The sequence below is a fragment of the Pteronotus mesoamericanus genome, unplaced genomic scaffold (genome assembly GCF_021234165.1).
Source record: "Pteronotus mesoamericanus isolate MK-2021 breed Mesoamerican mustached bat unplaced genomic scaffold, CSHL_Meso_final contig_29, whole genome shotgun sequence".
Lineage (NCBI taxonomy): Eukaryota > Metazoa > Chordata > Mammalia > Chiroptera > Mormoopidae > Pteronotus > Pteronotus mesoamericanus.
In genome coordinates, this window is record NW_026555123.1 from 1,952,981 (window position 1) to 1,975,777 (window position 22,797).

General features: G+C 47.2%; 1 protein-coding gene across 1 annotated transcript in view; it reads left to right on the forward strand.

Annotated features, from left to right (window-relative positions):
• Positions 1–3,446: 3,446 nt before the first annotated feature.
• PARP8 (poly(ADP-ribose) polymerase family member 8) overlaps positions 3,447–22,797 on the forward strand; it is a 133,228-nt gene continuing 113,877 nt past the window's right edge. Inside the window, exons 1-2 of the mRNA XM_054575327.1 lie at positions 3,447–3,602; positions 4,506–4,560. Of these exons, the coding sequence (XP_054431302.1) occupies positions 3,512–3,602; positions 4,506–4,560 (146 nt within the window). The 5' untranslated portion in view covers positions 3,447–3,511. The remainder of the gene's footprint in view (positions 3,603–4,505; positions 4,561–22,797) is intronic.

The window sequence follows — 22,797 nt, forward strand, 5'->3', positions numbered from 1 at the left end:
GGCAGGCGTTCTGAGTTTTGCACATTTCTTCCCACTACAGACCACTTGCAGGAGAAAGGCACATAGATCCAATAATTGAATTTTACCAGCCGCTGCCTCCCAGCGGCCTCCTGGTTTTCTCCATGAAGTCCCACCCTCACCTGGCTTGAAGGCCCGCGGTGACCACCTCCGTGGAAACCCCGCCACCCACCCTTTCCCTTTTTCACCCTGATTCTGCACACAGGCTGGCCGTGGCAGGGTGCTCCCGCACCCACCGAGGCGGCGGCCACTCCCACCGGCCTTCGCTGCTGGTAGCACCCCACGCATTTGGGAAAGCAGGCGGCTTATTTGCTAACCCTGCTTCCCATCCCCTTTCTGAGTCCCCAGGGAATAGCAGAGGGCAGGCTTTTTCTTCAGAGTTTCCAAGGGCCGGGGTCCATTTGGGAAGGGAAGGTCAGCGCGGGGGAGGGGAACCGAGGCCGTCCCTGGAAGAGGCCACGTTGCAGGCGCCGCTTGAGGCCGCTGGCATCCCTCCCGGGGCTTCCGGCCGCTTCCCCCGCCCACCCCCTGCGTCTGCTGCCACTGGCCCCGCCACTCGCCTCCCCAGGGAGACCTCTGAACACTTACTTTCCTAAAGTCCAGCTCAACTGCTGAAAGGTTTGGGGAGAGAAAAACCGGAGACGAGTTAGTGAACCCCTTCGTGCCTCGGTTTCCTCTTTTGTAAAATGTGAAGTAGGAGATAAGAGCCACCATGCAGGGCTACTGTAAATATGACAAGGGTGAATCTGTGTGGAGCGTTTGGGGCAGCCTCGGACTGTCTAGTGAGCTGCGGATGAGTGCGAGTTACCGCCCACACTTCCACGGCCTGACACAGGCAGTGGGCGCCTTGCAGCGCGAAGTGAGGGGTTGACATTTTTCTCTAGTTACAGTTCTATCTGTTGGCTTGGGATCATTTTTCTCTAAACCGGCGGGCCTTTGTACTAGACTCAACGATCCCTCATACAGTTTACTATGGCACAGGTCTGGAGTTTTCTCATTGTGAATGACGGGATTTAACACACTAACGGCCTACCTAAAACATGGCTACACTCCTGGATGCGTAGGCGTGCATGCGCACATGAGTATTTAAGGCAAGGTTAGAACCCCTTCATCTCAAAGGTGCATGTAGTTTTCAATAGGAGCAAAAATGATCTAAATATTTAAGAGTCTGAGATGAGACAGGGTCAGGGGAATGCTGGCCGTGGACAGGATTTGGAAGAACCAGGCCCGGAGGCCCTAGCACGGCGCCGTGATACCTTGGTACAGCGTTAACTGGAGAGACTTATCTTGCAGAAATGTGTACAAGAGAGAAAGGCTGGGTTTCACTTTTTATCTTATCCTTTAACATTTAAAAATACGAAAATGTATCACACCTTACGGGCAGAGTGGGGTTAGCTGTGTTTAACACAGACAGGGCAGCCTGTGAAGCTTGGGGAAAAAAAAATCAAATATCACACACATCGCAAGGAGGCCAAGTTTATGGAGCTGTTAACCAAAGGGCGATCCGGACAATAGCACGCTCGGTGGCTTTAAAACGACTTCAACTGGATTTGTAGTCAAGGTTCTGCTTTGAGAATGCAGGCTCTGTAGAGAGGCAAGTTTAAGAAAAATGCCCGTGACTTGATAGATTGAAAGCTTTTTGGAGAAGTTAGAGCAAAGGATGGAAGAAGGAAGTCCGCAGGACCCTGCGGGCTCTGTGGGAGGGAAGAAGGTGCTCTGGGCGGCCCAGTAGAAAACCGGGAGGGACTTGAACCTGCCCTGCCCCTCACAGGAAGCGTTTCCTGCACAGCCACTGTCCTGTATTCCAGGCTGCACATCAAATAATGTCATGTTTCCTTCTCTGCGAGATGGAAGAAGTGAAGCCTATCATCTCACATGGCCTTTGTCCCTCTAGAATCTTAAGAATCCGTCAGGAATGACAGTCATTCTTAACTCTGCGACACATCGCCACTGTCAGACTCTGAACTGGGCTGACGAAGGGTCTGAGCTCGTTTGACAATTCTGGGGTACTCGCGCTGATGAGGAAGCTGACTGAAAGTGGGGGACCTACCAAGACGCTGCAAGGCACGGCCATTCATGCATGGAGCCCACGTTTCGGCCTCCGTCCTACATTCCTAGGCATTACACCAGGCCCTGGGAATGCAGAACCGGATGAGACATGGTATGCCCAGAGGAGCCTTCTCAGTGGAGAACAGATAGATCAGTAAGAAAACTACCCCTGGAAGCCATCCCAAGCACATGGCAACACCTGGGCGGGGCAGCTCTGCCAGCCCCAGGCGCCCTTAGGCGGAACAGCAGGTGAGGCTCAGAGTCGCATCTCATTTCTAAGCACAAGAGGACTGTACGAGCTTTCCCTTGACTGACTGGCACAGGGGTGGCCTTTTAAAACAAGCCAAACAGATGTCCCTATTTTAGGGAGCCCCTGAGCCGTGCCGGTTGAATCTGCCAATGTTTTTAAGGACCGAAATGCCCAGGAAGGAAGAACTGGTGAGGCTTTGGATGTGGAGGAAGCCCCTCAACGGGGGCTGCGTTTCCTAAAGGACACCCCCAGGGGGGCGGAACTGCTTTCCATTTCGGCGAGAAAGGCTCGGGCCGTAAGGGCGTCGGAGGATGCGCGTCTGGGGTAATTTCAGAGCTTTTCCCCCTTGCCTCATGTGGCAACAAGGAGCGATTTGTTCGTTTTATTTATTTATTTTTCAATTAAAAAGATTTTTCTTTATTCCTCCCCCCGCCCCCTCCTGGCCACTCCGGTTAGGGTTTTCCATCTGACTCATAATTCCTTCCGAAAGTGAGTAGCATTCAGAAAAGTGGAGGTTGGGTTGGGGCGGGGGGAGCCTGGGAGCCCCAGGGCGTCTTCACTACCTGCATTCCCACTGAGCCCGGCGCGCGCGGCGGCCCGGGTGGGGAACCCGGCCTTCGCCCGGGACGGCGGCGGCGAGCGCAGCACCAGCGGCCGGGTGACCGCGCGGCGGGGCAGCGGGTGCGGAGGGTCTGCGGCGGGCAGCGCTGCAGCAGCCTCGGCACCGCCCGCGGGCGCGAGTGTGCGCGGGAGTGGAGGCCGGCGTGCGGGCCGCGGGGGGCGTGCGCGCGGGAGGCGGAGCGGGGCTCACCCCTCGCCGGCGCCCGCCGCCCCGCCGCTGCTCGCTCTCCGGCCGCCGCCAGCACCCCGGGCCCCCACGGCCCTTGCTGCGGGCGGGGAAGGGAGAAAGTGAGACTCGGTGTCATCAGCATCCTTTGTCAGAAGGGAGGAAATTGGAATCCAGCGGCGGCGAGCGGCAGCTGGGCGGTCACATCTGGGAATGCAAAGCTGACCCCCCTCCCCCTCCCCCGCCGCCTCCTCCCTCACCCAGGATCACTTCCGAAGCCACTTCGCCTTCAGCCCCTGCCTCGGCCAGAGGTTTCATTTTTAACTGAGTATTTAAGAAAGCTGGAAGCGTGCGAGGGGGTGGGGTGGGTGGAAATAGCGGCTGCTTCTTTTCCAGGGGTTGATTTCATGGGGATGTGTTCAAGGCAAGAGCGAATTCAGAAGGATATCGACGTCGTGATCCAGAAGTCCAGAGCCGAGAAGGACTGCCTGTTTGCAGGTGAGTTCTCGCCTCTCCGAGCCTCGGACCCTGCGCCTGCTCCCGGCCGCCCGCCGCCCCCCTTCCCGGTTTGCAGACCGCGACGTGTGTGGCCGGGGGTGGGGGTGGGTCGCACGTCCCCGTTCCGGGGTTCGTTTGGCAACAGCTGCTGCAGCAAGAGCTGGAGCCCAAAGGGGGAGGGGGCGCCAGCCCGTCCCCTTCCCCCCCCTCCCCCTGGTCTGGGGCAGCCAGCAGCCTTGGGGGCAGAACCTGGGTGGCCCGGCCGGGGGCCTTCGTTGTATTTTGAGCCCCCTGTGCGCTTCCGAAGCGCCCGAGCCCGCCGCCGGGGTGTCAGCAGCGGCGACCGAGCGGGGCGGCGGGACCTGGCGGGTTTGCGCAAGGGGTGAGCGGCGGCGGCGGCGGCCGCCGGGAACCGAGCCCGCTGCGCTGCGCCGCGCTCGCTGGCTGCGCCGAGGCCCCGTGGGCAGCGTCGGGCCGACCTCCGGCTCCTGCAGGGCCGTCCAGTCTCCTCCGACTGGCAGTGCGTGGTCCCGAAGGAGAGGGGTGCCCGGGGCGCCCGGGTCCGCCAGCGTCCCTTCCTGGCGGTCGCCTTGCGTCCATTTTGCTCCCCTGGGAGAGGGATCGCGTTTGGCTTTCGCAGCCTCCAGCTCGGCGGGGGCCGCTTCCGGCCGCCCGGAGCGGGCTATTCCCGCCGTTGCCATGACACCCGGCACTTGTTGCGGGGGGCGGCCTCCCGCGGCGTCTGCCCGGGGCATCCCCTCCCACGCGCGAGGGGTCCCCACGGCTCCCCAGCCTTCGCCTCCTGCCGGCTCAGGCGTCTGGCTCAACCAGCCCGGGGCTCCAGCCCTGACCCGGCAAAAATCCGCCCCAGGGACAGCTTTTAACAGGACTTTTCTGTTTCAGATTTCAGATACTCTGACTCCACCTTTACCTTCACCTACGTTGGCGGCCCCAAAAGGTATTTGTCTAGAGTTGCTTCATTTCCTGTTCACAAGCTTGTGTTTCCTTTGTTCCTCGTGTGTTCCGCGTTTGGGATTTTTTTCCCCCCCTTTTCAGTCTTGTTTCTGCCCTTTAACCACATCCCAAGCCTGAGGTCCTCGGTTAAAAAAGCAGACGGGAAATAAATGTTTGATCCGAGCTCCTCTAAGATCAGGCCCCAGGCAGTGAGCAGAACTGCACTCTTCACGTTAAAGCCGTAGTTTGCTCTTCGGGCCTTTTGGGGTTGACCGAGCCAAGCGGGTGCAAGTCTGGAATACTGGGTGTGAAGTGAAATGCACAAAAGACACAAGACGTCCCTCAACACATAGTTGGGTCACAAGTAATGATTTTCCTGCTGCTCCATGTGTTCTGAGGTTGACATGAATATGCAGTTTGCGAGTTCTTAAACCTTTTTTTTTTTTTTTTTTTAAGGAGTGGTGTTTTAGCTTTCATATTTAGTTGCAGAAGAGCGTTTGAAAGTTATTTGTAGCTGGAGTGTATGGCTTCTTTCTTGAGGGGAGAGAATGAGATGCATACATTAATACTAAATTGTTAGCAGTGTGAAAGAAGTCCAAATCCAGTTTTGTATTTAGGAGGTAGACGTGAGATGAAAGGTGGCCATTAAAATATGCCTCACTGTCTTCCCTTGTTAAGTTAGGAAGTTGTCCCTGGTAGCCCTTCTGGGACACTGTGGCTTCAAATCCGCAGAGCAGTGGCCCTTGCTATGAGAACTGTCAGAGACTTAACCCTGCTGTGAGCCCTTCACGTTCAATATGGCTTGATCCCATTCCCAGATCTCTCTTAGCTAATGGAAACATTTATGAACATATACATTGCAAAAGAAGCTTTCTCCTGTAAATATGTTTCTAAAAAGCTTGGAATTAATGTGACTCTTTAAAGCGCTTAAGGATCTATTATACGGCAATCTACATCTAAAAAAAGCTTTAATTAAAATAGTTCTCAGGTTTCCCATATGTACAGTATGTCTAAGCCTCAGGATGGGGTGTGCGTGTGTTTTGTCTTTTTGTTTCTTAGTTGTCTAGTTTTTACTTTTTATTGAATTTCTTGTGGTGACAGTGGTTAATACAATTATATAGGTTTCAGGTGTACAGTTCTATGATACATCATCAGTGTGTTGTATTGTGTGTTCACTACCCTAAGCAGGATTGGTATATTGATTTGATTTACTAGTTGGAAATATATTATGTACTTATTGGGAGAGAGTAAAATGATAGTACTTCTTAATTTACCATCATCTTTGTAATTATGAATAATAAGAGTAATTAAATTAGAGAAGATTCAACTAAATTAACACGGCTCCTACACTTATTATCTGGAGGACATTGGTGTATGACTGTATCTTCTTGGATTATTTTAACAGTTAAAACACAAGCATACCTCTGAGATATTGTGGAACCAAACCGGTTCCAAATCATTAAAATTAAGCGAATATCGCAATGCAGCTAATTACATGGATATTTTGGTTTTCCAGTGCATATAAAAGTTATGTTTACACTATGCCGTAGTGTATTAAGTGTGCAATAGCATTATGTCCAAAAACACAATGTCTCTGTCTTAATTTAAGAAATACTGCTGAAAAGATGTTAACCATCCTCCGAGCCTTCAGCAAGTCCTCATTTTTTTTGTTGGTGGAGGGTCTTAACTTTCAATCTATAAAAGATGCAAGAGCTGTGACGTGCCGTGAGCCAAGGCACGCCTGTGCGCCTGGTACTGAAAGCACGCCCTGTGCGTGCCGCCACTTTTACAGTCGCTTGTAGCACCATCAGCCACGTGGCGGCTGGGGAGACCCTGGGTCAGCTTGTCAACCCGCTCGCTCTATCATTTTCTGTAAGATGGCCGAGTTCCTTTGGCCTCAGTTTACTTACCCGTGCAGTGAGAGAAGGGTCGCTTTGAAAGTAAGAGATGTTTGCTTTTCTGTGCAGTGACAGTTCTGTGGAGGGACAGCGTTCCCTTTTGTCCCTGATTGAAATACCTGGGGCTCGTGCTTCGAAGGTGGAAAGGCCTGTGAGAGAAGAAAAATAATCGGTGCCACTGTTGACCGATGGCTGTGTCTTCTCAGAAGCTGGTCCTGCAGGAAGATACAGTGTAGAGAGGTGGTTTCAGTACAGTAGTAATGGTCCCTTTAATGGTGACCCATTTAGTGGTTCATAGCAGAGAAGACATTTTTCCCTGAAAATAAAAATATAAAAAAGTACTGTTTAACTACATTTGAATCCAATATTTAGAATGCATTTCTCATAGAGCACTTAAAATTAGAATAATCTTGCTCTCTTTTTACTTACTGTGCTTATCAACTTAAAATACTCAATTTTTAGTGCCGTTTCAGGTAAATTAGACTGTCTTTGCGATTAAAGGGATTTTAGGGTGAGCTAGTACATGATTATCTTGAATTATATTTAACTATCATTTGATCTAAACCATTGAGAACATACCTCAAGAATAATTTTCAGTTCAGGTTGTATGTAGATAAAACTTAACATACCATTCATTACCTTTCTGACACTCTCCAAGAATGTGTTACACTTTGTTCTAAAGGCAGGGATTGAATTTACACACTCCTATTCAAAAAAAGAAGTACTACTGAGAATTTTTTTTTTTATGTGTACTCTTTTGTGTTCCTGCGGGTTAGGAGGGCATGCCAAGAGGTGACAGTGTTGGGCCTGGCTGCTGGCCTGGTAGGTTGGCCTTTCGTGTGGAGCTTGTCAGTTTATTCCGACTGGAGGCGAGGCATGAGGTGGAGCCGACGGTCAGCTGGAAAACTGAGTTCACTGAGTTTTCCCTCAGGGGAAGGTTCATGGCATTATTTTATTTTCACCTTGGAGTGTGCAAAGTGAGGCTCAGAGATGAAGAAACACGCCCGCACTGGCCGGCACCCCGTGCTCGGTCTTGCCAGGGGCCTGTGCTCACTTCTCTACACGAGTGTTCCCAGGCTCTGAGCATGGACCCACCTGCCCATCGAACATTCAGGCCGATGCTTGCTCGAGAAGGGTAGTTGTGTCTTTGGACTGAGAAACAATGAGCTGAGAAAGGAAGTGTTAAATGTTGGGAATTTGATTATCAATACCATCCATATGTGCCTGAAAACTGGCATACGTGTCTGGCACGACCCATGCGTTCAGTGATGGTCCTGGTGGCGCCTCTGATTCCTGGACCCCTCGGGTGACTCCAGGGCTGCCGGGGGCCGGGCCGCCGCGGCCCCCACCCGCGGCCGTCTCCCAGTTTCCGGGGTGTGCCACACCCCGTGAACCAGGGGCCTCACCTGTAACACTTTCTGAGTTTATGCAAAAGTTGTTCCTTCCCTATACTGTCACACCAGTGGTCCCTTGCCCCGTCCTTTGTCCCTGGGTCCGCTTGTCAACCCACTCGCTTTATCATTTTCTGTAAGATGGCCAAGTTCCTTTGGCCTCAGTTTACTTACCCGTGCAGTGAGAGAAGGGTCGCTTTGAAAGTAAGAGATGTTTGCTTTTCTGTGCAGTGACAGTTCTGTGGAAGGACAGCGTTCCCTTTTGTCCCTGATTGAAATACCTGGGGCTTGTGCAGTAAACTCCTTAAGACCCCAAAGGTTAGGGGGTCTGGTCCTCGATCTTACCTGCAGTGAGACGCGCACTTACTGATGGAAGTTCACATACAAATAGTAGTTGTTTATTGTGAAAGGAAATAAAGAGATAAACCAAAAAGATGATTTCTCCATCTTTTATTGCTATATTAGAATTTATTCTTTCAGAATTTTTATCTGTCTACATGCACATAAGATATAGGTGCCCAGCTACCATATGATCTCACTCATATGTCGAATCTCATGAACAAACTGAACTAACACGGAAAGTGGGGGCAGACTCAGAGATGGAGGGCAGGTGACAGCTAGCGGGGCGGGGGGACGGAGGGATGGAGCAAGAAGGAGAAAAGGCTCCTGGACGTGGACAGCAGTGCGCGATCGCTGAGGGGAGGGGCCTGCAGGGGGACTCAATGGTACTGGGAAAAAATACAATGAAGACGAAATTAAAAAAAAGATACGTGTGTCCAAAGACTATTTTATATTCTTTTGAGACCTCGCTGCTTGTCACCCCAAAATACAACAATGTCTTTCTCTTAGAGAGGCTAGGAGAATAAAGAAATGTTGATTAAATCAGGAGTTTTTCCACTTGAGGGCAAATTTATTATTTTCCAATAAAAATATGAAATCTAGTATTTTTATTAGAAGTGATTCATGCATTCGGAATCGAGTACTGGGCAGGTGCTCTGAGCTGCCAGCACAGGTGCCCCCTTCAGTGTACAAAAGGCAGCCCTTCCCGCGGTCGGGGGTGGAAGGGCATCTTTTGAAGCGTGCCCTTGTTTTAGGAGTTGGCGTTCACGTAAATGTTCTGGAGCTTCGCCTGTGCCACCACAGTGCTCCTCTGCAGGCCCTCGCGTTTCAGATGTGCCAACTGAGGCCTGCCACCTCCTCCCTCTCCTCGGCCTTTAAAGGCACCTGCTGCCTGGAACACCCCCTTCATCCTACCCTCCCGACCTGTCCCGCTGAGTCCTACTCAGCCTGCACTGTCCAGACCTTCCTGAGCCCAGTTCCCCCACGGGAAGCTTTTCCTGGCAGCCTCTCCCCTGCGTGGTTCCACCAGGTGTTTCTAAAACCACGTTGTCATAGTGTGTTGTTAGCGTCCGTTCACTGAGCATCTGTCTGGGGGTGAACGAGCCCGTCTTTCTCAGTGCAGGTGGCCCCGCCCGTGGCTCCCTGCCTACCACGATGTATTTCCTCAAGAAGTAGACGTTGAACGAATTACTATATCAACAAATTACAGAAGTTGCGTAGTGGGAGTTACAAGCCCTGTTCTCTGGGTGACATGCTCGCCTGATTTCTGGGGACAGACAGACAGTGACCAATAGGGTGTATGGGACTTGGCAAACAAAATAAAAAAAAAAAACCCCCCCTCCCCAGTGTGTAATTTCTTACTCATTGGATGGAAATGGTCTGCTTGACGGCCAAGTGCATTTGCTTTCCTTTGACTCTTAGAAAGGAGAAGTGGCCTCGCCTGCAGGCGTCGGGGTGGCGGGTGAGAGGTTGTCCTGTCCTCTCAGAAAGAGTCACAAGTTTCTATTATGAAAGACGTACACGCTCACTCTAGAAGTCTGAAACTGGCAATTACTTTGAAACCATCAAGTGCTCTGTAAGGTTTCAGAACAAAAAGAAGGATCATGGTTTTAAATTGAAGTTTAGTCGATCCCTCTTGGCAATAGGGACTTGCCCTTAGAATTTTGTTACACCAATTATTATCCAAAATAATGACTTAAAAAAAAAAAAGCATGTGTGTCGGAGCCCCGGAGACCGTGCAGAAGAGCTGGGTGGCTGGTGGAAGGGAGGGAGGAGGAAGCTGAGTGGGGGCGATCGGAGCTTGGTGGCCCTGTCTCGGTGACAGTGGCTCTGACTCTTTTCTGTTCTGTGTACACTTTTCTTTGAAAAAGGTTTTTTTTTTTTAATTTATTTTTAAAGTTATTTTTAGAGAGGGAGAAGGAGAGGGAGAGAAACATCAATGTGTGGTTGCATTTTGCACACCCCCTGCTGGGGACCTGGCCTGTAACCCGGGTGTGTGTCCTGCCCTGGGAATCGAACCAGCGACCCTGTGATCCTCAGGCCGGCGCTCAATCCACTGAGCCACACCAGCTATGGTTGAAAAAAGGTTTTGTTGTTAAATGAGTTTTAAAACCATTGACCTAAGATAACCATCCAATTTAACACGGCTGTAACTTCATGACAGTGTCTATATTAACAAAATGTTTAAGTCCATTGTCTCATGGATTGAGACGGCACTCTCCCTTGTGTTTCCTGGGCATGCTCCCTGCTCTCCTTCTTGCCTACTTGGCATCCTGTGTTTGCAACAAAGATGAGTAGGTATTTTGTCAGCTACTTTACATTTCATAGCTCCAGATACTGAAGCTTGGGTCATTTAAACAACTCCCCGTTACTGAGAACAGTAGACTGCAGTGTAAGTCTGTGTTCCAGGGGCGGTTAAGGAGCGCGGGTCGAACTGGAGAAGCTGGGAATGTTTGGGGACAGGGAGGGCCAGCCGGGGGTTGTCTGCCAGGCCAGTCCCGAAAACCTGCTGGTAGGCGTGTGGCGTGCCTGAGCCCAGGGCTGAGCGGTCAGAAGCTTAGGTACATTGGCTGTGCAGTCCTTGTGCAGTATTGGGCCGATCTGTTTAAATTTCCCGTCATTGCACTGTGCAGCATTAAAAGAGAAAAACAGTGAAATCTCCTCAGTTCTAAACATATTTTGTCATTCCCTGCACAGATTTGTGTTGGGATAGACTGAGCTGTAGCAGATAAATCTTGCTTTAAGGGAGCTGCCACTGGCCTCGTATGAAATTTTAGTCCAGCTATTGACATCTAATCTTTGTTGTTTTTTATTCTCTAAATTTCTGAAATTCCATCTGCCATACGTTCCAGGAAAGACTAATAAGTTGCTTTTATTGACAACGCTTGTCCTTCTCTCCTATTGTGACACAATGTAGGTGTTTGGTTCCCTGACCTCACAGTTCAGTCCTCTACATTAAAACAACCTGTCCTCTTCTCTAGAAGCTTCTCCTCCAGCCCTTCCCTGGTTCGTATCGCAGCACCTGAGCGAGGCAGGGGCTCGCGGTCTCAGGTTGCCTGTGTCCCAGCTTTTCCGTCTCTTTCGAAGCGCCGCTGACTCCTGTGGAAATCGTCGTCACCCCTTGCCTGTCGACGCTCGATTCCCGTCAATCACTGTAACCCAGCGCCGTCCACTTACTGATTGACAGCTTCTCACCCAGCCGTTTATTCGTATCTGAACTCTCTAAGCATGAACTCGATCAGAGCATTTATCTGCTCAGAAGACTGCAAATGCGATGCTAGTTTTCTCCATATCGCATTTAAACCCTTATTCCTGGCTTTCAGGAACCACCTTCTCCAGCCTTTCATGTCTATTTTTCAGGCTTCCAAACACCAACTTACTCCTCTTTATTTATTGACCTCCTCCTCTCCCCACTCAACAGCACTTTGTATAATTCAGTGCATTAAACATACACAGCTGTTCAAGGTTCGTTGATCGAGAACATCTGTGTTGCATAACACACTTGGTTTTGGATATTAAGATCAGGGCTTTATTATTACGAAGACCAGTTCATTTACACTTGCCTTTGACCGCAAGTGGCATCTCGGTGCAATTCTCTGACGACGTGCGCTCAACGAGAGGGTAAAATGAGGGGGTGAATGGAACGAGGTGAGAATGAGAAAAATCTAAGGCAGAGAGGATGAGCCTATCGACAGATTACAGACAGTCCGTTATAGAACAACAGCAGTCAATCTGGAGTGGGGTTTATTTACACATCAGTGGCACCCCTTGTTTGTGGCTGGCACCTTGTTGGTGTATTAAATGGAGGGTGACGAATCAATCAGTGTTAAATCTAAAAGGGAGACTCACTCAAACCCTTGTGTACCCCAATCACTTTTCCCTGGACAGAAATTAGTAGACAGAAGTACACTAGTGGCTGACTGACTGCCCCCCGCCCCAGGATGATCTCTTTCTGAACATTTTGGAATGTAAATTGCGTTTCCTGATGGCCTAACAGTGTTCTTAGGATTTGCCAGCAATCTCTGCAGTGCTGTAGTTACTTGGATTTTCATCGTTGTTTTGCTGAAAAACAAGTGTAGGTTGTTATTATCCAAGAATCGCTTAGAGAATATTTTTGAATTCAAAGTATAGAATCAAACCAGAGACTAATACAGGTCCTACACATTTGTTAAGCTTTCATATTTATGAAGGAAGAAAAGTGTTATTACTGGCCAAGTAGCTCAGATGATTAGAGCTAAGCCAAGGTTGTGGGTTTGATCCCCAGTCAGGGCACACATAAGAATCAACCATGAATTTTTAAATAAGCAGAACAACAAATTGATGTTTCTCTCTCCCCCCGCCCCCCCCCCGTTTCCTTTCTCGCAAGTCAATAAATAAGAAAGATACTATTACTGACAGAGCTGTGTAAAAGGATACGGCAAGTACGAAATAAATTTTCTGTTTAAAGACTAGAACTCATTCCTACCAGAGTACCTGGAATATAATGGATGTATCTTAGTATTCCTTAAATGCTGTTTAAGTAGATGTTAGGTATGTGGCCAAATATGTCTGGGAAATGCTTAAACAATATTAAACAATTTGAAGGTTCATCGCTTAGAGCCTTTTATAGAGGCATCCTGCATATCCAAGAGGTGAGTCAAGTATGCAGGGTTTTTCAGACTTACTTGATTACAGATCTGGAACATCTTGAGAGAGTTGTTTTGTGGAACACACTTTGGCAAACTCCGAGTCTTATTCATTCAAAATAGGTTCTGGGTAAACAGTACACTGGAACACAAGTGGAAATTGCCGATTCACACTGAGCCCTGAGGAATGTATTTTTAGTAATTTTTATAGAACTTGCTTTATGACAAGAAAAGCTTCAGGTTAAGGCATGTGGCGTTGCATGCCACTCGCCGCTCTGTGTGAGGCTGTTTGTCCCTGGGTCTCTCCTCTGTTGTGTTGAATCCATTTCTGATAAGGGCTCTCAACTATGCTTATTTATTCATCAAAGCTCTGAGGTTAGCAGGCCTTCTGGGTACATGATTTGAAGTTGGCCTCACAAAGAAGTGCGAGAGACAGATGCAGACTCTGCGTAGTGGGAGCGTTCATTGTGTCCTCTGAGGTTCTGTCCCTTTGACTGCAGGAGAGCTTGTTAGGGGGCAGTCTTCATAGAGTGTCCTTTCAGAGACATTCATGGTGAGGGAAATCTGGACTTTATCTCAATATTTCATTTCTTTCATAAAGTACTTTTAGAAAATCAACGACGGTGTCTCTTTTGTAAAATCCTCCTCCTCCCAGTGACCAAATGAGAAATTTACTGAAGGAGTTTTAAAACATTTCCAGAACTTCTTCAACATTAGCCAGGAAGCAAGTGCCCCCCTGTTGAGGCAGCATGAACCTTTAAACCTGAGGAAGCCACACGTTACATTGATCACATGCGAACGGAGAAGGAAGCCTCCGCTTGGCAGTGCACACCTGTGGACACGGGGCCAGGTATGCATTTGAAATGACTCATGGTCACGGCAGACGTATACCGGTGCGAATAGCTTTGGTGACTCAGCGGCGCCGGTAGAACCTCATACATGCTGAGAATCTAGTCAGTTCTAGGGATCTCTTTCGGAAGCCAGTGTGCAAAATCGTAACTGAGTGAATCCGCGATGGCGGTAATACATATCTGTCAGTCTGTATGTGTCCATGCCATTGATCTTAAGAACAAAGTCTTAGACGTTGGCATATGGGAGACCCGAGCAGATGCTATAACCTGCTTCCTAGATGAAAGCGGAGGCAGCCCTCATTCCTCATTAACATGCGCCACAGCCCGAAGTGCAGCAGAAGAAAAAGGTAGGCTCCCCAGCTGAAAAGCGGCCATTGCTTTGTTGTTACTGTGGAGTTTGATAGGATTTCTCAGTGAACGGTCAGATTCATTTTTAGTGATTGAAGAAGTTCAAGTAATTCACCGTGAACCAAATTCTTTCTTGATTCTTTTTGCAACAGTCCATCTTTATTGGAAAACCAGCCTCAAATGGTGATTTCAGTGAGTTTCAATGAAGTGATTTCAAGGAGGATTACATATTTTTGGCTGAATTCGGCCCTAAAATGATGAAACTTGGGCCAAGAATGACTTCAACCTTGATCTATTTTAAAAATCATACTAGTTTGATTTAATAGGAGCTTTCTGTGTTGACTTCTGATGTCATTTATTTAAAATTTGCAGTATCCTTAATTCTAGATGTCCAGTATACACAAAATTCTTTCCTGCCGCAGGCGATTAGCAGGGAACAACCTACTGAGGGCAGTTTTTTTCACAAAAGTCTTTTTAAAACAGAGGAATGTTGGCATTTCTAGCCTTTGGGGTACATTCTGGGAAACGCTGCGTTTCAAATGTATTTTGAAATCAAAATGCAGGTGCCTGACACTGCGCACCCTTTAGAGGCCAAAAGCCAGGACACAGACACCACCAAGTGCTGGTGAGGACGAGGAGCAACAGGAACTCTCCTTTATCGCCGACTGGAATGGGAAGTGTAGACCGTTTCTGCAGTTTCTCACAGAACCCAACATACTCTTACTGCCTGATCCCGCATTCACGCTCCTTGGTGCTCACCCAGAGGCACTGAAATCTTAGGCCCACACACATCCTGCATGTGATGTTTATAGCAGTTTCTTTCAAAACGGCCAGAACCTGGAAGCAACCGAGATGTCCTTCAGGAGGTGAAAGGATCGACGGACTGTGGTCTGTCCAGACAATGGAGCATCATTCAGCACTAAAAGGGAACGCGCTCTCAAGCCATAAAAAGACGTGGAGGAACCTTCAACGCTTATTACTAAGTGACAGAGCCAGTCTGGGAAGGCTACGCACTGTGTGATTGCAGCTGTGTGACATACTGGAAAACACAAAACTAGACAAAGCAAAATCGTCAGTAGTTGCCAGGGGTTGGGGGAGGGAGGGATGAATAGTCAGGGTACAGAGAATTTGGGGGGTATTGGAACTATTCTGTATGATACCATAGTGGGTGGATACACGTCATTACGCATTTGGCCGAATCCATACAATGTCTGACACCGGGAGTGGACGCTAAGTAAGGTAAACTGTGGAGTCTTGGTGATAATGGGGTGTCAGTGTAGGGTCATCATTAGTAACAAATGCACCACTCTGGTGGGCAGGTTGGTAAGAGCGAAGGCTGTGCATGTCGGGGGAGAGGGTGCATGGGAAACTGTACATGCTGTGCATTTTTGTTGTGAACCTAAAACTGCCTTAGAGAATCAGACCCGTTAAAAATAATAGCCAGGGAAAGAGGCGGGTGTTTACCAAGATTTTTTCCATTTCTCAGTAAAGATTCTTATCTATAGAAAGTTAAAGACTTCTTAAATAAAAGTGCCTTGGAACAAACTGATGGGTGCCATATGGGAAGCAGGTTGAGGGCTGGGTAAAAAAGGAGAAGGGATTAAAAAGCACAGCTTGCCAGGGACAGAAGCAGTCACGGGGACATCAAGTGCAGCGTAGGGAAGAGTCACTAATACGGGGTCCAGCGGGAGCAAGGCCTGCTGGGGTGGGGTTGGTGGGTATGCGGGCGTCTCGTGCGAGATGGACAGCAATTTAGACATTGCACCTAAGATGTCCTAGGGCGCACTTGAGTGTGATATTGTTATGTTACAGATTATATGCTTACGATTTTGTAACAAAAGTTTTTGTGATTAAAAAGGGGGTGTTATTTGTGCTGGACCCCGTATTATAATAACTGTGGTGTCAGACGGGTACCAGGCCTACTCGGGTGATCACTTTGTGAGGAATATAAATCTCTAATCACTGTGTTGTACACCTGAGACTAATATAGCATTGTGTGGCAACTGAAAATGAAAAAAATTTTGAAAGGTGCCTTTGCACAAAACTAAAAGGGGTAACCTAGATCACAGTTTTAGCATGTAGCTAATTACATAGAAGAAAATCATGATTTTAAATTAGGAATCTATTAATTTTATTCAAATACAGATTATAAAACTGTACTAAAAAGTGATCACTTAGTATTTGAAGAAATGCTAGTAACTTTTACACAAATTCTATGCCTATTAATTGCCTGGTCTCTACAGAAACACGATGTTTAGTGCCAGTGCTCTTTTCAAGTAAAATCAGTGGGGTGGGAGCTATCGGATACTTCTGTGGCTGAATACTGAGCTTAAGTATAAGACATACTTGAGACATTTTTCTCTTGCACACGTACATGCACAAACCTGCAAAACATTGAAATGACAATGAGTTTTAAGTTTTCCTCCTAAGCATAAAAAGATTACATTATAAACTACATACGAAGACATTAAGAAGCTAATACCTAATCCTTTCTAACATACACAGGCAAACTACATACATACACTTGCCTGTATCCACTGTTCTCAAAGATGGGGAGCATTGAGAATTAAGCCACTGTGGAAATTTTTATTTTTTTATTTTTTTATTTTTTTAAGGTGGGGAGGAGTCAGTAGGCAAGGAACAATGTGTAATTTTAGGAACTCCTGACCTCAGTACTGCTTTTAGAACCACACAGAAATACATAAAGTTCTTAATGCATAGAAGTTGGACTGTATTTACAGATTAATTGTAGTCTAAACATTTTTCAGGGTTTATGAAATTGCATTTTATATTTTCCAAAGGACAGAATGCGAATGTTGGTTAAGTTATAAAATCATTTTAGCAATTCTTTAGAGCCCCATAACATCACCACATGGTATAGCCGAATGGACAGATTGATTTGATTCCTTGTAAAAACCAATCAAATGGTTTATCCGCTATGCGTCCCGATTTTATCGTCTACGAAGCGGCAGCAGTAGTAGCACAGGGTTTTCAGGGCTGACTTGGGTAACAGGCTCGGAAGGGGCTCCGGGAGGCTACTCTTAGGCTCATTGGTTCTCTGGAAGGCATCACAGGACTCCGAAAACTGTTATATTCACTGTTGTATTTTATTATAACAAAAGAACATGGGTTAAGATCAGCAAAAGGCAAAGACTCATCGGGCGCAGTCTAGGAGAAAGCAGGCAGCGGTTTCCCGCTGTCCTGTCAGTAGAAGCACGTGGATGCTCTTCGTTTCCCAAAAGGGACATGTGACGACACACAAATATGCCAGCCGGGGACACTCACAGGAACCTTGGTCTCCAGGAATTTTATGAGGGGACGGTCAGTCACATATATGCGCTGCACCTCTGTGACTGAACTCAGCTTCTCAGGCTCTGGCCTCACAGAGCAAAAACAGATGTTCAGTATAAATCACATTTGTTAGCATTAACTATCTTAGCAAACGGGTGCTGCGTGGCCCAGGACCTGGGCGTGGACATCACTCTCACCAGGCAGAATGTTCTAAGGGCTCGGGGCTCATTTCCTGGGAACTGGCCGGGTGCCAGCCTCGAAGGCAGGCCTTTCTTGGGAATGTCTGTGCTTGGTCTGAGCGGCCAGGCCCGAGTTAACCCTCCCCTGCGTGTGCTGTCAGCGGCCAGCGCAGCCTGGCAGAGACAGTGGTGCGTGATGTTATTCACAGCTGGTTCTAATGCTAGGGTCCGGACCCCAGGAGCAAGCAGAAAACGGACACAAAAAATGTCCTTTCTTTGGTAGGACAGCTGCCTTAGATGATTTGGAAGTACACATTTTTCTCAATTGCAAAAGGAATTAATTTAAAAGATGCTCTATCATTGAATAGCAACTGCTAATAAACAGTGTATTAAATGCACACAGACGTTAAAAAAAAGCGATGGCGTGCATTCGTTCACACAGTCGCATGCTGTTCTGTTTCTGCAGCATCACGGAGTTCAGGCGCCAACGCTTGCTCTTCTGAGCCCGCAGCCTCCCAGACTCCCTCTGGGCCAGCACGGGCGTTATCAGACCAGCGCGCACTCCCGGGGCATCGCCTTCCTGCCCCACGTTCTGGGCTCCTGCACTTCCCCTGTCACTTTACAACAGTTAGGGTTTGTTTTTTTTTTAAATTGAAAAAGGATAGGTTTTGGTCTGTATTTCTTATTTGCTTACCACTGTATTTTTTTTTCTTCCTTGAGTTGAACTATGTCATAGTGAGAACTGAGTTTCTCTTGATTCAGCTAACACGTGTCCCTGGGCCACCAGAGCCTGTCTGGTGGCAGGTCCCGCATATCACACCAGCCTCCCCCACCCATAGAAGGTTTTCATGATTCAGATGCATTTGGCAGTTCTGCTGACTTTTCTCGCACTGTCTGACGTGTAAGCACCGTCCGCATAGGAAAACACCTCTTTTTAGCTCACGGCTGCGTCCTAACTTGACCCAACAGGCAAGTGGTGGTTCCAATGCAAGTGACGCAAGGGTGACACTCAAATGAAGTAAATGTTCTTTTGAGGGCTAAATGCTCACTTTTGCTGACACTGGCAGATAAATGCTACATCTTCCTGCATGTGGGGGCTAGGAAGTTCACCGGATGGACTTCCTAAGTAGGTGCTCCTCGCCTGCCGGGGAGGTGTTCCGAGGCCACCGGTGGATATCCAACCACAGGTAGTACCGAACCCTTTACGTTCTATATTTTTTCTTACATGTACATTTTGAGGTACAGCAGCAAAACTAGCACAGATTTCTTTTCCCTTCACAGTTCACAGATAGAGGATTTGTTCTTACCATAGATTTTTTAGCAACCTCAGTGTTCAATTTTCTTTCTTCCTGTGCTAAGTCAAGAACTTGAACCATTTCACTTAAGGAAGCACTTTATGGATCCTCTTTGGCATATTTGAATGACCAAAATTACTACTCTTGGGCTTTGGGGCTGTTACTCAGTAAAGTAAGGTTGACTTGAATACACAGGGACATACGGTGACAATTGCTCTGATAACTGATTTGGCTACTAAGTGACTGATGGATGGGGAATGTGTACAGTGTGGAGACACTGGACGAAGGGCTGATTCAGGTCCCTGTCTGGACAGAGCAGGACAGCATGAGATTTCATCCCACTTCTCAGAACAGCACACAGTTTAAATCTTACGAATTGTTTCTTTCTAGAATTTTCCATGTAATATTTTTGTCCCATGGTTGGCCACTGGTAACTAAAACGGCGGATAAGGGGTAATAGCACCTGTATATTTTAGAGACATAAGTAAGACACGTGAGTTTTGTTATTAAGAAAATTCAGTCACTGAAGAAAGGCTTACTGAACAATTAATGTGGATGATACTTGAAAGGAGCAACTCCTTAGGGACAAAGAAGTCCTGAGTCCTCCTTCTGCGCGGCCCCCACAGGCAGCCTCCGCCTTGGCTTGCGCTGGGCCAGTCTCTCCTTTGCTCCGCGGCGCAGGCATCTAGAGGAGCTCTTGGAAGGAGAAGGTTCCTGGAACAACTTTGTGCATAATGACAGCCTGATTGCCTCAACATTTACGTTTTTAGTTGAAGTGTCTGTTTGATAATTTAAATTAATTTTAGATTCGGCGGGAAAGGGTATGCCGAGACTGGATGTTCGCTGGCAGGCTTGCCCCGCAGCTGCCCCCCGCCCCGCCCCCTGTCACCCTGGGCCAGGGCCCCGAGGGAGCGGTTTTCATGGCTTCCTCCCTTCCACCGTTCCTGCCTCCACACCCCCTGCAAGCCCCGGTTTTCCCGCAAGGATTCTCCTGGTGTTGGCGCAGCTACAGCAGGCGAGGTAGGAAAAGGGAGCAGAGAGTGAGCCTGGGGCTCATTTGTAAACTGTTCTCACCGGCTCTCCGTCCCTGTCTGTGTAGGTCTGTTTACAGTATATAAATTTTATATACACATATCTGCAGTTTTTATAGAGCAGCTATTATCCCAGTTAACTTGGGGGAAATTGATTATTTTTGAGGAAACACTATTTGACAAATCAGTTGATTTTTTTTCCCCCTACGCCCAGTAAGGAAACACATCGCTATCTCATAAATGATGTTCACTCTGATGTATCTTTCCTATGCTGGTAACTCAGGCTTCGCCCTTTTTAAGGGACAGTCTCCAAGCCATGTTGGAAGGTAAGGAGTGAGAGGACAGAATTATGAAGTCAGATTTAAATAAAAAATAAAATTTTAATATATTTGGCACAGTTCTGTTAGCCCTGTACCCTTTGTTGGGATCTGAGGACATGGCTGATTTTCAGAAAAGCCACGCGTTGCCATTCAAACAAACAAGAATTAATTTTTTTCCCTACTTGAAAAAAAGTGCACGAATACCTTAAGTGTATTAGAAATTTTGCAGATGGTTAAAATTTTATGAAATGCTGAATTTTATCTTTCTGAATTCAAAAGATAGACCTTCGTTTTCTTAATTAACTTACATAGATAACTTCCCTAATACTGGGGCATGAGTTTTAGTTCTAACTAAAAAGGATATGTATGATCACAGACATAAGAACAGAAGAATCAATATATCTGATCCCCTTGGAAAAAATTACTTTTGCTTAAAATTTTAAGTAAGACTTTAACTATCTTGTTGCATTTTTAAAAATTGTTTCAGTAGAATACCATTGAGCAATTGAGGTTTGTTTCTTCAATATCTGCAAGCTTTTTTGGTCTTAAAATTAAGTGAGTTTGGCTTTGAATCCAGTTCATTCATCCTGGAAGGTCTGCTGGGTCACTGATCGATCTATGAGGCGGAAGTCACTTAATCATCCTGGATGCAGAAAGTCACTTTGAAGCACCTTTTAGATCCTATTTACTTAAAATGAGAGCAGCTCGCTCCGGAAGCTGGAAAGGAGAGATGGGGGACATTCCTCTTTGACATCTATAGCGGCAAATTCATGGATTCTTCCTTTTGGTAGCCCTAAGTTGTGTTTAAGAGCTTCATGTAAAATTTAGTTCCAGTTTCTATTAGTTGTGAAGCAGTTAATCTAAAATAAAGTCCTTGCTTTGAGGTTGTAGAGGAGACTCACGAACCAGAACAGAGCGTCTTTCAACCTCTCTGAGTGTCTTTAGGGGAAGAACAAAGTGCAAAAGCCTGCTTTCCAGTGGGATCCCTGAGTGGGGACAGTTCTGGTGTTTCCTGTGGCCTGGCCGGGGGAGGGGGCTCTAACCCTGACGGCCAGCTTTTTGCCTCTGCCTCCCGCACCCCATTCTTTTTTTCCAAGTTGAAGTCGTTGGAAACCAAATCGCCAGGCTTGTTAGAATCCTGTTTAACATGGCACAACCTTTGTTCCGGGACCTGACATGGCCTTGTGACATTTTTTGATATGGTTTAAAACTACGTTGTATGTATTGTTTTCTTCTGTGCTTAATTTCATGGTTATTATTCCCTAGCCTCTGCCTTAGAGCTTTGGCATAGACAATATAAATGTTGCATGTGGTGGCCGTTTGTCATATTGGCACATGGGAGTGTCTAGGCGGTCAGAATTTTGCTGTTTGATCAAAGCTGTGCCGTCTGGGACTTGTTTTCCCAGGTATCAGTTCATTTTCTGCGTCTCCAAGGTCGGAGCCGAGTAAAACGAATGGATTAAGGGAGAAGGGTAGGATGTAGCTAACATGTGAAGCCGCTTCCTTTGCTTGTGAATTGTTCGTTGGATTTGAATATGAATAAAAAGATTTTCAACCAAGAATATGAAAGTAACATTTTGCTAAACTAAATTTTAATGAAATCACTTGGGTTTATTTATAGTCACTTAACATTTTCGGTTCATGGGCTAGTATTAATTCTACTTACTGGAGGGAGAATACAGAAGGGTATTCACTGTGATCACTGCCTTGTTACTGCAGGATTGTAGAAGTCTGGCCTTTTAAATATCAGATGATTTAAATTAAAAACAATCACCAGTGTCCCAGAGAACAGAGATCATCTGTGCTTGTGTGCGTCCCTTTAATCTTCCCCATATGAAATGAAACCTAGGGGTTCTCTACTGTTTTACATTTTTAAAATTAGGTCACACAAATGTTGTGTCTGACTTCCAATTCAAAAAGAGTATCCTCGTGAACAGTGAGGACAGACTATCGTTACATAATTGCCAAGCTGTGCGTCAGCAGAGTGACGTAGAGTAATAATAATGCTATTTCCAAATGTTACTAACCTGTTTTTCGGTGATCTCTTGTGTGTGTATGCAAGTGTGGTAACTTCTCTTCCTCTTCCTGAACTAATGTCGGAGTCTGTGGTCTGACAGGTGCGAGGACGTTTGGGGAAGGCAAGGTAGACAGCGGCCAATCAGGGTGACCTGGGAAAGGTTGGGCCCCAGTATTTGTGGATTAGGAGGGGGAGAGACCGACAGAAAGTGTAGAAGCGGTGGGATGGTAGGGGGCACAGGTCACAGGTCAGCAGCCACACCCCATCCCTGGGACTGGTCCTAAAGAGCGGAGGAGGGGTCCTGCCGTGGGTGCCTGATGGGCCCGAGGGAAGGCCATCCACCCAGGGAGTGATTTAAGTCCTAGGTCCTAGCTGGAGTGTGAGGGTGCCATTTACTTGAGGAAAATGTTCGATCCTTCTCATAGGCCCCGTCAATTTCCAATGTAATGTAAATACATTTTCCCTTTGGCTATTTTACAAGGACGTTGAGGATTAATTAAATTTAAAAGAAAGTAGTGCATTGAATTCCCCAGGAGACAGAGGAGCTATTTATCATTTGTTTCATCGTTCATTCCTTATTTATTTTAGAAATATTTGTTGAATACCAATTAGGATGAAGGAACTATACCAGGTGTTCTAATTGAGAATACAAAGAT